Raw genomic sequence first — 15,531 nt, forward strand, 5'->3', positions numbered from 1 at the left:
AACACAATACAGAAGCACTAATTCAGAAATGCAGCCTTCGGCATAGATAGATCAACAGTGGGGTTTAGATTTGTTAGGCACTGGGATACATTTTGGAGCAAGCAGGGCCTGTACAAAAGGGACAGGCTGCACTTGAACCAAGATGTAACCAGACTGCTGGGGCTTAAAATCAAAAAGGTTGCAGAGCAACTTTTAAAATGACGCCTGGGGAACAGCCGATGGGAGCTGGGAAGTATCCCGTTTGGCAAAAGCCATCCTTTAAAGTGTGAGGCTGCAAAAGATTCAGATAAAACAGAAGGGGACAGAGCAGAACCGCATAAAGAGCAGACAGGAGCCTGTGCCAGCTGGTCAAAGAGTCAAAAGAAAGATAGCACACATCAGGTGAGAGATTCAGTGTATAGGTGCCTATATGCCAATGCCAGAAGCCTCCGAGCCCAGTTGGGTGAGCTGGAGTGCTTGGTTGCTAATGCAGAAACAGATATAGTGGGCATAACAAAAGCATGGTGAAAATGTGAGAACCAGTGGGACACTGTTATCCCTGGATATAAACTCTATAGAAAGGACAGGGAGGGGCGCCTTGGAGGTGGAGTAGCACTGTATGTTAAAGAAGGGATAGAATCTAACAAGCTAGAAAACCTAGGTGGACTGGAGTCCTCCACAGCAACCCTGTGGGTGACAATACAAGGCCTGAAAGGGAACGTGCTACTGGGGACGTGCTATCGCTCTCGGGATCAAAACCCTGACAGTGACTGGGAGTTGCAGCAGGAAATCAGGGAGGCGTCAAGGAGAGGCAGGGCTGTAATTATGGGTGACTTCAATTACCCACACATAGACTGGGTAAATTCAGTCAGGTCATGACAAAGAGGTCAGATTTCTAGATACACTAAATGACTGTGCCCTAGAACAGTTGGTCTTGGAACCGACCAGAGAGAAGGCGACCTTGGACCTAATTCTGAGTGACACCCAGGACCTGGTGAATGATGTCAGGGTCATTGACCCTTTAGGGAACAGTGACCACAGTGCCATCAAATTCAGGATACATGCAGGGAGAGAATCACCAAGGACGTCTAACATGGACATTTTGAATTTCAGAAGAGGAAACTTCTCCAAAATGAGGAGTATGGTGAAAAGAAAGCTGAAAGGGAAAATCAGGAGAGTCACTTCGCTCCAGAGTGCATGGAGTTTACTCAAAACCACAATACTAGAAGCCCAGTTAGACTGTATACTGAAAAGGAGGAAAGGTACCACTAAGTCCAGGAGGATGCCAGCATGGCTAACTGGTACTGTCAAGGAAGCCATAAAAGGGAAGAAGACTTCCTTCCGAAATTGGAAGGCCTCTGTCCAAATGAAGAGAACAGAAAGGAACACAAACTCTGGCAAAAGAAATGCAAGGTGACCATAAGGGAGGCAAAAAGAGAGTTTGAGGAACATTTAGCCAAAAGTATCAAGGGGAATAACAAAAATTTCTTTAAATACATCAGAGGCAGGAAACCTGCCAGGGAGACAGTTGGACCATTAGACAATGAGGGAGTGAAAGGGATTATTAAGGAGGATATGGAAGCTGCAGAGAAGCTAAATGAGTTCTTTGTGTCCGTCTTCACGGCAGAGGATACTGAGCATATACCTGTTCCTGAACCAGGCTTTTTAGGGATGGAGGCTAAAGAACTGAGTCAGATAGAAGTGACAAGAGATGATGTTCTAAACTGTCTGGAAAAACTGAAAGCTAACAAATCACCAGGGCCGGATGGCATCCATCCAAGGGTCCTCAAAGAATTCAAATGTGAAATTGCCGAGCTCCTTGCTAAAATATATAACTTATCCCTGAAATCAGGCTCTGTACCAGAGGACTGGAGAGTGGCCAATGTAACACCAATTTTCAAAAAGGGATCCAGGGGCGATCCGGGAAATTACAGGCCGGTTAGCCTAACGTCTGTTCCAGGCAAATTGATGGAAAGCATCCTCAAGGATAAAAATGTAAAGCACCTAGAAGAACAGGCCCTGCTGGGAGTGAGCCAGCATGGCTTCTGCAAAGGTAAATCTTGCCACACCAACCTTTTGGAGTTCTTTGAGAGTGTCAACAAGTGTGTGGATCAAAGTGATCCAGTCAACATAGGACACCTAGACTTCCAAAAAGCTTTTGACAAAGTTCCTCATCAAAGACTCTTGAGGAAACTTAGTCATGGGATAAGAAGACAAGTACATGTGTGGATTGCTAACTGGTTGAAAGACAGGAAACAGACGGTAGGTATAAATGGAGAGTTTTCACAATGGAGGGAAGTAAGAAGTGGGGTCCCCCAGGGATCTGTACTGGGACCGGTATTTTTTAATTTATTCATAATTGATCTAGAAGCAGGGGTAAGGAGCGAGGTGGCTAGATTTGCAGATGATGCCATACTCTTTCGGGTAGTAAAATCCAAAACGGATTGTGAGGAGCTCCAAAGGGATCTCTCCAAACTGGGTGAGTGGGTGACAAAATGGCAAATGAGGTTCAGCGTTGGCAAGTGTAAAGTGATGCACATTGAGACAAAAAACCTCTACTTCAAGTATACGCTGATGGGATCTGAGCTGTCAGTGTCCAACCAGGAGAGGAATCTTGCGGTTGTGGTGGACAGTTCATTGAAAGTGTTGACTCAATGTGCAGCAGCTGTGAAAAAGGCCAATTCCATGCTAGGGATCATTAGGAAGGGGATTGAAAATAAAACGGCTAATATTATAATGCCCTTATACAGAACTATGGTGCAGCCACACTTGGAGTACTGTGTACAATTCTGGTCACCACATCTAAAAAAGGACATTGTAGAACTGGAATATGTGCAGAAGAGGGCAACCAAGATGATCAGGAGCCTAGAGTACCTTTGTTATGAAGCAAGGCTACAACCCTTGGGGCTTTTTTATTTAGAAAAAAGACGACTGCGGGGAGACATGATAGAGGTCTATAAAATCATGCATGGTATGGAGAAAGTGGAGAGAGAGGAATTCTTCTCTCTCTCCCATAACACTAGAACCAGGGGTCATCCCATGAAATTGATTGCCGGGAAATCTAGGACCAACAAACGGAAGCACTTTTTCAAACAACACATAATCCACTTGTGGAACTCTCTGCCACAGGATGTGGCGACAGCCAACAACCTGGATGGCTTTAAGAAGGGATTGGATAACTTCATGGAGGAGAGGTCTATCAATGGCTACTAGTTGGAGGGCTACAGGCCACCTCCAGCCTCAAAGGCAAGATGCCTCTGTGTACCAGTTGCGGGGGCTTCCCGCAACTGTACCAGTTGCCTGTGGCTTCCGGAGGCATCTGGTGGGCCACTGTGCGAAACAGGATGCAGGACTAGATGGGCCTTCTTGGGCCTGATCCAGCAGGGCTATTCTTATGCTCTTATGTTCTAACAGGTCTATCAATGGCTCCTATTTTGGTGGCTATAGGCCACCTCCATTCTCTGAGGCAAGATGCCTCTCAATACCAGTTGAGGGGAGCAACAGCAAGAGAGAGGGCATGCCTTCTCCTCTTGCCTGTGAGCTTCTCAGCAGCATCTGATAGGCCACTGTGCCAAACAGGATGTGGCCTAGATAGGCCTTGGGCCTGCTGCACCAGGGCTGTACTTATATTATGTTCTTATGTACATTAAACTTTGGATGCAACCTAACTGTGCATTTTGATGGATACAAGGCCAACCTGTTCACTCGGTGGACCTAGCTGTTGACCACGGGTGCCAGTTTTGGGGGGTGCAGGGCAGGTACCACTGTCCCTACCCACCCCGGCAGTGAATAGTCACTTTTTGCACTGTGGCTGGTGCAGTGGCAGCTCCGGGGGGAGGGGGCTGTGATGAAGGCAGATGATGCTTTTAAGAATCTGTAAGAACACTGCTGCCTGCCACCCTCCCTGCGCCACTGCCCAGCTCCACGCAGAATCTGCCCCATCACATGCCTGCCCCTGCTGCTCACCTGGCTGATGCTCAAGTTTGGCAGCCATTTAAGGGGTCAGCCCGGTAAACTCTCCCAGGCTGACCCCTCAAATGGCTGTCCTGTATGCACATGAATGGTGGGGGGAGGTGTGCGATGGGTGCAGACTCCGTTTGGATCTGAGCAGCACCACCGGGCAGCAGCAATCTTGTGGGTTTTTAATCTGCTTCCCTCTCTACCCCCGCCACAGCCAGCCAGCCCCCACCAGACCTAAAAACACCATTCAGTTAACATTATATTCTGTTAAAACTGTACATTACAGAATATACTTTTAACGGAATGTCGGAGGAGTCCTACTTCACCTAGGGCGCCAAAACCCTAGGGCTGGCCCTAGATGGATACAATGGATGCAGAATAGCTCACATAGCATGCAGGAGGGAGTGTTCAAGGCCCCTTCCAGCACTTGGTCTCAAAGGATAAGAAAACACATGCAGAGATAACAGAGAAAACATATGCAGAGCTCTTTCCCCTTCACAAAGGAATACATGTAAACAACAATTATGCCAGATTGCCCAATCCACATGGATCTTGCAGAACAGACCTGTGATCGGAGGATTAGATGCTCCAGTTCCTGAGTCACATGTTCTGCAGAGTAATAAGATAAAGGGTCAAAAGATCTGGCTGCCTCTGCAAACACAGTTCGCTGAGGCTTCTGAAGCAGCCAGGAGAGGGCCCTTTAAACATAAAGCCGAACTGCATGGGAGCCAATTTCCCCCTGAGCAGCTTCTGCATGGATAGGATAAAGTTTCAACAACTCAGCCACATGAACAGGGGTCAGCCATGTGAGTGCCAGCTATGGAACTGGCACCCTACGGGGAAGGAATGCCAATTCGGAAAGGAATAAGGCAACAATCAGCCCCCAACTATAGTCCTGTTCAAAAACTGTTTCAGACAGATGTCTGTATATTACAGTGTATGTACCTGCTTTTGTGTGAAGGACTTTACTTGCATTCATTTTACAAGTAAACCTGAGTACAGACCCTCCCAAGTGTAGGGTACAGATATGGTGTATATTACTATATGTGTAAAGACTATAATGTATGAATAACGGCAACTGCCTGTGGCAGCCAACACACAACACTCTCCCAAACTCTTGCCAGTCTATAACCTGGACAAATTAACCTGGAAGGGTCACCTCTCTCTCTCTACATTGTCCAGAGTTGCAAACTTTTTCTTCCCCTAGCAAGAGGACTGTGCTTAAAACTAAACATAAAGGTAAAGTGTGCCATCGAGTGGGTGTTGTGACTCCTGGCGACTACAGAGCCCTGTGGTTGTCTTTGGTAGAATACAGGAGGGGTTGACCATTGCCATCTCCCATGCAGTATGAGAGGATGCCTTTCAGAACCTTCCTATATAAATACAATAAGTGATGTTTTCCTGAGTAAGTGCAGGTGCAGGGGTGGGAAAGCTTTACTTGTTGAATTCTCTGCATTTTAGACAGCTGTTAAAGATACAGGAGCCCTGCCAGAACAGTTAGCAGTCCTAATCCTTCCTGTCCAGATCTGAAGCATGTAGGAAAGTCCAGCGGTGATGTAACACCAGCATTCCAACTGCTGTCAGTTATAAGACAAGCTGCTGCTAAAAGCCTTTCGGAATAAGTATGTTTGGAGAGCTACTTGCTGTCTTACATACTTCTTGTTATCCCAACATTCTTATTTCTATTACATGAAACAACTGTAGGGAAATTGCTTGCAGCTTCAGAATATGTCAACGTTAAATAAGAATCCAGGCAGGTTTGCCCCATCTTAGAGAAGCTTTTACCCCCGGAGCTGAAGGTAGTTTGAAAGAGGAGTGACTGCTCCTGGTGTTCAGTCGTGACCCTTTTGCTTCTGGTGAAAAGGCTTTTTTGTAATTTCAAAACCCAGGAAACCTTATTTGATTGGAAGCAACTGTGGGACAAGAGCAGTGTGGAGCAGGGAACAGAACATCTCTCAATCCACTTCAGTTCTCCAAGCATTGTTGTGGTTCTATTACCAGTTTAACCTGGTCTCCTGTGTACACCATTGTCTAGCCATCTGAATGAGAAAAATAAGGCTTGCATTATTTGAGTCACCCAAGAAATAAGTTGAAGGTTACATTTATTTTCCAAGCCAATTATTGTCCTTCAAATTATGCAAGTTCATTATTTCAGCTCTCTTGGCACATCTGTTTCCTGTAGTATATTCAGCATGTCTATATTTATTGTGTTGCCCTTTTTCAGAACTACCACTTATGGAAAAGAAACAGACATCCATCAAGAACTGCCAAGGTTAGCCAGGAGACAGTCACAGCGCTGCTTCAGTTAGAGAAATATCCCAGTGACAGCCAGTTGTTCCAGTAGGAACTCCTGGATCTTTAGCAGTAGGGGAGGCACAGGTTTTCCAGGACTGACACATGACAACAAGCTCCGCCTCCAGGAATTCCCTCTGGCTGCAAACTGCTAAAGGCACAGCCTTGCGGCTGACAGATTGGCAAACATTGATGGCAAAAGTTCATGGGGCATTTTTGTGTTGCACCAGCTATTAAAGGTGGTCTTTATAATCCATCCGCTTGCATCTCCCTCTTCAATGCTTACAGAGACAGCTAGGGGGTCTCTAATGAAACCCACAAACCCCACCCCTGACCAGTTTTAGCCAAATTATGCCCCCCATAGCATTCTTGTGCCTTTACCAGACGCTTGCTCCATAAAAATCAGTGGATCACCCACTTCACGGCATGAGGTTAAACGTTGCCTGCTATTGCCTGCACCTCCAGCTGCTATAGAAGGTACAGTTACAGGCTCCAGTTTAAAAGTTGGCAGTCCTAGATCCCTAGCTGGCAGAGGGATCCACCTTTTTCCAACAATGGGCTTGCACCTTTAACAGTTGCAAGATTAGCAAAAATCCAGCAGGTGAATGCAAATGTGGTGATAGGAGAAGCTTCACCTGTCCAATCTCTGTTTGGCATACAGCTGTTACAAACACAGGTACCATGCCAGGAAGAAGAAATAAGAAATATCTGCAATCCTAGCTGCATGAGAGGAACGAGAGTGACACTCCCCACCCCACCACCCCGCATGACTAGTGTTATTAAGGGAACCAGAAGCAACACCACAATACAGACCAGCAGTTACGCCAGCTTATCATAGGTACACATTGTATCACAGCAAGCAGGGCTGCTCAACTTTGGGCCCCCAGCTGTTTTGGGCCTACAACTTCCATAATCCCCAGCCACAGTGGCTAATAGTCAAGGATTATGGGAGTTGTAGGCCAATATCTGCAGGGGCGCACCTGGGTGATTTTGGAGCCTGGACCTAAAGGCTTTTGAAACCACCAGAGGGACCCCCCCAACTGGACCTTCCCCCCAAGGCCTTCCCCTCCTAAAGGCCTTTGGAGCCCCCTCGCCCCCCACAAAGGCCTTTAACATATTCCCATCCCACATATTTCTTTCTCCATTCCCCACTCTGTCTCTAAATCACCTGGAACAGCTCACAATCACACTTGGCTGCCCAGCGCAATGTGGGCCAGCAGCGACCACGCTACCCAGGGGATATGGACGCCCTGGACTTTGGCCCTGAAGTCCAGGGGTAAGAACGCCACAGAACATCTGCAGGAGGGCCGAAGTTGAGCAGCCCTGCAACAGAGTAGCAAGTCAACATGAGGGCTCTGGTACCTTTAAGAGTTCTGCGGATGAGGGAATCTCAGGGTGTGCAGCTTGTCATGTCATAGTGGAGCAGGGGCTTGTCATAGCGACACAGCTATTAAAAGGCACAGGGATTCCAATGTTAAAAGGATGGTCTTGGCTATTATAAACATGCACATCTACCTTATATGGCATAGTTATAGCACCCACTCATCTAGCCCAATACCATCTACTCTGACCGGCAGTGGCTCTCCAAGGCTTCAGGCAGAGCTCTATGTCCTTCAACGGGAAGTCTCAGGGGACTGAACCTGGGACCTTCTTCATGTAAGGTGTGTGTGCTTGCGCTACCACAGGACTAGAAAGCAACAGAGACAGCCAGAGGAGAGAGAGATGTAGAATGCTTCCAGACTTGCTGGAGAGATGGAGATCCAGCGTGGTGTAGTGGTTAGAGTGCTGGACTAGGACCGGGGAGACCCGAGTTCAAATCCCCATTCAGCCATGAAACTAGCTGGGTGACTCTGGGCCAGTCACTTCTCTCTCAGTCTAACCTACTTCACAGAGTTGTTGTGAAAGAGAAACTCAAGTATGTAGTCCACCGCTCTGGGCTCCTTGGAGGAAGAGCGGGATATAAACGTAATAATAATAATAATAATAATAATAATGTAGAGTGTTTCCAGCATACAGCAAAACCAACACCTTCCCAGATCACAGTCAGACTGGCTTCTCACCAGCTCGTATTGTGTCTTAGATTGCATCTGTTTACTTCATTTGTACGTTTAGGCTGCTTTTCCACCTCCATAGGCCTTCAAAGCAGTTTACAAGTGGCCCAAGCTTAGGATGAAATCATTTCTCAAAGCCTCTGCACAATAATCCCGGGGAGAGGCATTTACTACCTGTTGGAAGGCGACTAAGAGGCACAGCTGCCACCTCTAAATCACCAAGCATGCCGGCTTGCCTGGTCAGACAGGTTTGAGGCTGGGGAGTCAACGTTAATTCAGTTTCACAGGCAGATACCACTACAGGTTTGGAGAGCTTGAAGTTGCCTGTTGAGCAACACCTCTCCCTGAGAACATTTTTATAACTCACTGTGGACTGTGTGGCCAGTCATACTATGGCATCCCCAAACTGGAGGGCTTCCATTCAGAAGCCCATTGTATTACAGGGCAAGATTTGCGCTCATTTTTAGTGAACTGTTCACAGGGGCAGCAGCAAGTCAAGCTTTCCACAAGTGGAGGCATTTTTTCTAGATCTAGACTGGTGTGAGACCTTTTTCCTGCCCCCCCCCCCGGTCCCCCGTTTCACCATCATCCACCATTCATTCATGTTCATGCAGACTCAGCAGCTCTTCTGTGGGAGAAATGCTTGGCGCTTCTCACCCTAAAGCAGGGGGCAAAAGAGGCTGGGAGAATTCCACTGACTATGTGCACAGAAGAGGGAATTGTTTCACACCAGCTTCCCAAACATATTTATGGTGGGTCAATGTTTTCTGATAGGGTGATTAAGATCCCTTGTTTTTAACCCCTGGGTTGTAATTTGGTTCTGGACTCCACTGTCTTTCCTTCACAAGGCCTAGAAACTTACTGTTAGGCAAGCAAGCTGAAGATCTTATGAAGATCTTTTATTACAGGTTTTAGCATCTGCAGGATTTAAATGATCAGAACAGACAGCCCTGCTGGTAAACATTCAGGATGGCATAGCCAGCCAGTTTCCCACAATGATCTGTACATCCTGGCTTACAGAGGCAAAGATCATGCAGAAAGAAATGGCCTGCCAAATAGGAGGCTGTCGAAACTTCAAAATCTGTCTGTCTGTCTGCTGCTGTAGGAAACAAAATACCAGACTGACTGATTCAGCAAGACAGTTCTAACATTATTTAAAGCATACATAATTTATTTATTTATTTATTTATTTACACAGTCAGACAGGTGTTATTGACTGGTTTGTTTATCCAGACATCGAGTCCTTCCCAAGGACCTGGGATGGCTGAATTTTATTATCAATGTTGTTGCTGTTATTATAGATATCGTCACAGAATATAGGCTGTTCCCAGTAAAGTTGCTTTTTGTAATTGGCTGATGAGGATTTCTGTGGCCCCTATGGTATTGAGGTGCTCTTCAAGTTGTTTTGGGATTGCACCTATAATTTACCACTGGCATTATTTGGGTCTTCTTCTGCCACAGCCTTTCAATTTCAATTTGTAGATCTTTGTATTTTGTTATTTTTTCTATTTCTTTTTCTTCTATTCTGCTATCCCCTGGTATTGCTATGTCAATTATTTTAACTTGTTATTAATTATTATTATTATTTCCCCCACTGTATACTGTAATTGCAGTCCACCAGTCATTTATTTCCAGAGCAAGCCTAGAAATAAACAAAAGTTCTGATTGACTCCAGTAAGTGGGACTACTGCAGAGTAAGTGATTTGTGGGTTGCAGTTTTGAGAGTTGTTTAACAGGTTTTTTTAATCAGCTGGATGGGAGACACAGCAGGAATTCCATGTACATTTCCTACCTCTGGCATCCTGAACACGCTTGAGTCCGAGTACTTCCATTCCAGCAGACAGAGAGGACCAAATGGCACCCCAGCCAAGGAGCATCTTATCTTAGGCACCACTTACACTGGATCTCCTTTGAACACTTTGTTTTTTATTACAGCCCCTTTCACAAGTTTGATGCATGATCAGCATGCACAGTAAGTAATGTAATTGTCATATAAGACAATCAATTTGTGTGCATGAATCTATACATCTATATTTATTCATGCCATTTAATAGCAACTAAAAATAATCCAGTTCCTCTAACTTCAGAGAAGCATTTCTATCTGGAGAATTACCAGAAAGCCTGGCACCTGGGTTGCTTGTTATTCTGGAGCAAGTTAGCCACACAGACATCTTTGAAATCACCCCATAGAAACTGGTGGGAGTATTAGTAGCCTTCTGTGTATGTGTATCTAAATAATCCACGAATTGTGTTCATGTGCCAGTACATGATTTACAGTCGTCATGGGCTCACAACCCTGTAGTTTTTGGCTCCAGCACAATCCTGTGCATGTCTGCTTAGCGCAAGTCCTACATCCGTGCACCTTATTGGTAAGTGTTCATAAATAACACTGCACTGGAAACACCACTGATTTGGAAATAACATTTTCAGCGAAATTTAATTCTGAATGAATGTGCATAAACTTCTTACATGTGAAGCCTTAAATTATGTAATGGAATTAACAAGCAATCCTTATGTAAACTATCATATATGGCAGTCATACATGTATATGGTTGCTGCAGGAAAAACATGCTGCAAAGCCATGGTTGACCTCAACTCCCCAACATACAGGGCTAAATACACACAACCACCTGACTGTCCGGTTGATTCCTACACAAATGTGTTTTCTATGTACAAATTCTGTAAGATATGGGAAAGACCCTGTTATATGCCATGGATGTTTAAGGCATCCATGGCTCACAGAGTAAGAGTCAAGGCAGTCCCGAAGTGGGGCTCCTTCCCTCCCCAATATGTAGGAGGGAAACTTTTACAAACTAGCCTTTTAGAGAGAGATTTAAAATCCCAACACAGTGATCTGCAAATTGCACCCCTCTGTCCATCCTCAGTCTCAGGACCAGTTTGGTTGCCATTGTGCCCATTTTACAGATCAGGATAAATAAGGCGGAGAGATGAGGACTGGCCCCAGAGAGCTCTCGAGGAGTCTGCGGTTGGAGCGCAGGTACTCCTGGAAGTGCCGCCGGTGAGAGGCAGAAGAGGCATTCCTCGGGACTCACCTTCCAGTTCGGGGCTCCTGGGAGCGGAGAGCTCCCTGATCTTCGTGGCCCAGGTCTCGGCGATGGCTCGGTTCTCCTGGGCTTCCTGCGACACCAGCACGCAGAAAGTCTTGGCCACTCGCTGCCTGGATTCGCCCGAGTCCCACCAGCTCTTCCTGGAGGAGGGGTAGCAGAAGACGGTGAAGTAGGCGGCCGCCGGCTGCGGAGCGCCCTTGCCCTGGCAGACGTAGCAGCCGATGCAGTCGGAGAGGCTCAGCGCCGTCGAGAGCGGGCTGCCGGCTGGCGCAGAGTCCTGCCGGCGCATCAGCAGCTCCGCGCCGCGCGTGAGGCTCAGCGCATAGTGGCTCTTCAGCGCCGGGGCGAGGCAGAAGACCCCGGAGAGCAAAACTTCGCCGGCAGAAGCCCTGGGCTGGGCGCCTTCTTTCCCGGGGCCCGACTCGCCCTCCATGGCCACAGCCTCATGAAACAGATGAGCCGGCAGCTACCGCAGGCTCGGCTCAATGATCCGGCGCAAGCAGCGCGCTTCTCCTGTCCCTTGCGGCTCAGTGAGCGGCTGCGGCGGCGGGCTGCCTTTGACATTGACTCTCCGGAGCGCTGCTCTCTGCTGACATCAGGCGGCAGCTCTCGGGATTGACAGCGGGCAGCCTTTCATTCATTCGGAAGTACGCTTTCAACACTTCAGGGAGGGGCGCGGGCGGGGGGAAGGCGTCGGCCCTTGGTCATTTGCTGGGGGCGTGGGCTGAACACGCAGGAGCCCGGCCAGCACGCCTTGATTCCACAAAGTTCAACGGCACTTACTCCTTAATGAGCAGAGAGGAGCGAAACAAAAGACTTCTAAAAAGTATTTTAGAGACAAAATACCTGTACAAATTTATTCTAAATACCAAATACTAGGCAAACAATCAAGATACAAAATAGTATTTTAAAATACAAAATACAGTGCCTAAAAAAGGAATCAATTTTGAGATGTCCGTTACTTATCCAAACTTGTTTCCATTTCCTTTAAACAATACCAGTTTTTCAAATATTAAATCACACAAGTTGTGCTTTCTGGGACTGTGAATCATCCCAGCAAAGGAAAATATCTGTTTTAAGAGACTACTTGATGTTAGACTTGCATTATTTCCAGCTTTTTTCACACTCAATCAGATCAATAATTCCAAAACAACATAATTCCCTGTTTCTTTTTGCTATGTGTGCTTTGTTTCTCCATTCTCATCACTTTCCATGGGCATTTGCAGGCTGCTGCTGCTTCTTTTTTCTTTTTTTGGTGGGGGGGGGGCAAAATATACACAAAGACTTTAGTATGTCAATAGAAATCAAAACACAACAGGATGTATCCAATGTCAATCCTGCTCAGAGTCAACCCACTGAAATAATTAGTGGTCATGAAAGTTAGTCATGACAAAGACTGCAATCCTATAGCTGTGCTGTGGCATGGACAAAATGAGCAGCAACTTGTATTTATGATGAAGCAAATTCATCATAATGGGGCATCATAATGGTCAAATCATAATGGTCAAATCATATCAGGAGAAGAACAATTCCTTTTACCCCAATTCACTCCCCCGCTTTCCCCACTCTCTATGCTATTCTTGAAGTACTAAGAGCAATTGCGGGGGAGGGGTGCTTCACAGGAGTGTCTCAGAAGGATTCCCCTAAACCCAAGCTGTTACTCAGTAAGAAAACTTCTAGTTTGCATACAAATCAAAAGGATTTATTCGTATAAAGGTAAAGGTAAAGTTCTGCCATCGGGTCGGTGTCGATTCCTGGCGCCCACAGAGCCCTGTGGTTTTCTTTAGTAGAATACAGGAGGGGTTTACCATTGCCATCTCCCGCACAGTATGAGATGATGCCATTCAGCATCTTCCTATATTGCGGCTGCCCAATATAGGTGATTTGTATATCCTCCTACAAATAAGAAAATAAAGAAGATTCTAACTGCTCCATAAGCCAATGTGGTGTAGTGATTAGGCAGCTGGATGAGGACTGGGAGACCCAGGATGAAGCCCTCATTCAGTCAGATCACTGGGTGATCTCAGCCACTCACTATTTCTCAGCCTAGCCTACCTCAATGGATTGTTGTGAGGATAAAATGTGGGAGGAGCTCACAGGCAGCTCGTGAAACAAGAAAGCAAAGCAATGATTGGCTGAGAATGTATTTTTCTTTCAGCAATGTATTCTAAAAATATATTTACTGGTCAATGACTGAAATACAATTTATCTATCTATCTAAAAATACAAAATACCTGAGCAAGTGTATTTTAGATACAAAATATGTTTCTGAAAAGTATTTTAGATACAAAATACAAAAGTATTTAACTTGTCTTTTAGATACTGCCCATTTATGCTAATTAGGGTTGCCATGCCCCCCCCCCCCGAATTCTGGGTATCACCCAGATTTTAAGCATCTCACCCAGATTGCTTAGCCCACCTGGATTTGCCTGGACTTCAGCTTTCTTTCTTTCTTTCTTTCTTTTCTTTTTTTTAAAGCTAAGCTCTAGCCCTTGTAGAAGCACAGTTATAGAGCAAAATGTGCAGTCACTATTCTGCTCAACTGCTGGACTGGACTTGGAGCACAGGAGGCTAGCTGGGAGGGTTTCACTTTCAGTAATCCCCTGAGGAATGTTGCCTTGTTTATTATCAACAGGGGTCTCTACTGGGCAGTTGAGAGGATAGCTTAATTTTGATGTGAATCACTACCTGCCTACCAGGCTGTGTATTGTAATGTTTAAGGACTTCCTTGGCTTTACATTCAATGCATTCCTACTTAGAAGTAAGAACCATTGGTTTCAATCAGATCTTTTCTCAAATAAGTGTATACAGAATTGCAGCCTTAATTAAAAAGCTGTGCATTTATTTATTTTTGTTCTATCACTGCTGTTAATATGTCAAGGAAAATGATCAGGCAAAGATCTCTTCCCCAACTATTGTTGGTGGATACCCAGAGCAAATACAAGTCAGCTGGAAAGTGCCACTGCTGATTTGCACATGCAAATTATTTGCAGTCCAATTTACATAATATGCAAATTAGGCACCCGGATTTGGAGAGACAGAATATGGCAACCCTATGAGCAGAGTAGTCTTGGCCTTGGACTGCAGTGTGAATTTCGGCAGGTGCGTAGCCTTCTTCCACTTTTGATTCCGATGAGCAGGACCTGCTAAAATCCAATAAGGCACAGGATCCCCCTCCTCTGGCATTTGGCATTAACCCCTGCTAACTTGGCAAGGAGGCACCTTTTAACGTGGTGATTCTCTTTATTTAGCAGGGGGAGAGTAACTGGCCCTATCCACCCCCGGCACAGTACCTCAGTCACTGTTGCTGGTGTCTATCTGATGTTGCTTTTAGACTGTGAGCCCTTTGGGGACAGGGAGCTATCGTGTTTGTTTATTATTTCTCTGAGTAAACCACTCTGAGCCATTTTTGGAAGGGCAGTATAGAAATCAGATGAATGAATGAATGAATGAATGAATGAATTTGGGACACCCGAGCCTTAGGCCTTTACATGACTGACAGGCTGGGCTGTAAGAACTAGAAAAGAAGGTCTCCTCCAAAGAAGGCACCCCCTGGTATGCCAGGGAGAATTGCTTTGGGCTGGGAATAGGAATCCAAAGGCCAATTTGTGCAATCAGTCATGGGAATAGCTTTCCAAGCATTCTTATCAATGGCTAAAGGTCACCTCCCAAACCAGGCACTGTTTGCATAGTAAGAAAGGTCTCTCTGTGGTAGCTGACAAAAGAGTTTTGTAGAGCAAAACAACCATGTGATAATTATGGTTACTGTGCAATGCAAATGCTTGTGTGAATAGGGATGCCACCTTTCTCTGGTTGGAACCCCGAGTCTTCTACTGTGCTGGCATGACAGGCAGGAATTCAACAGCCAAGGCTTTCCCCAGCAAGGACATGGTCTTGTGGTAGCAAGCATGACTTGTCCCTCTAAGCTAAGCAGGATCTGCCCTGGTTGCATACAAAAGGGAGACGAAGGATGAGCGCTGTAAGGTATTCCCCCAGGGGCGTAACAAGGCCGGAGTGGGCCCAGAGACAAAATTTTAAAATGGGCCCCTCGCTGACACACACACACTCACTTCACATGTGACTTGCCTCTGGGGGGCCCCTAGAGGCATGGGGCCCCCAGGCAGCCACCTCCCCTTGCCTAATAGTAGTTACGCTCCTGTATTCCCCTTAGGGGATGGAGC

At 46.1% G+C, this 15,531-nt stretch overlaps 1 protein-coding gene and 1 long non-coding RNA gene across 2 annotated transcripts in view; one reads left to right on the top strand and one right to left on the bottom strand.

Moving 5' to 3' along the window:
- SPHK1 (sphingosine kinase 1) overlaps positions 1 to 11,978 on the bottom strand; it is a 52,362-nt gene extending 40,384 nt beyond the window's left edge. The window contains exon 1 of the mRNA XM_053288380.1: positions 11,336 to 11,978. Coding sequence (XP_053144355.1) covers positions 11,336 to 11,783 — 448 coding nt within the window. The 5' untranslated portion in view covers positions 11,784 to 11,978. The remainder of the gene's footprint in view (positions 1 to 11,335) is intronic.
- Positions 7,748 to 11,737, top strand: LOC128341819 (uncharacterized). Its single transcript, XR_008314604.1, has 3 exons — positions 7,748 to 7,892; positions 10,218 to 10,254; positions 11,208 to 11,737. It is a non-coding gene; the product is annotated as an uncharacterized LOC128341819 (long non-coding RNA).
- Positions 11,979 to 15,531: the final 3,553 nt, after the last annotated feature.

The sequence above is a fragment of the Hemicordylus capensis genome, chromosome 2, assembly GCF_027244095.1.
Source record: "Hemicordylus capensis ecotype Gifberg chromosome 2, rHemCap1.1.pri, whole genome shotgun sequence".
Taxonomy (NCBI): Eukaryota; Metazoa; Chordata; class Lepidosauria; order Squamata; family Cordylidae; genus Hemicordylus; species Hemicordylus capensis.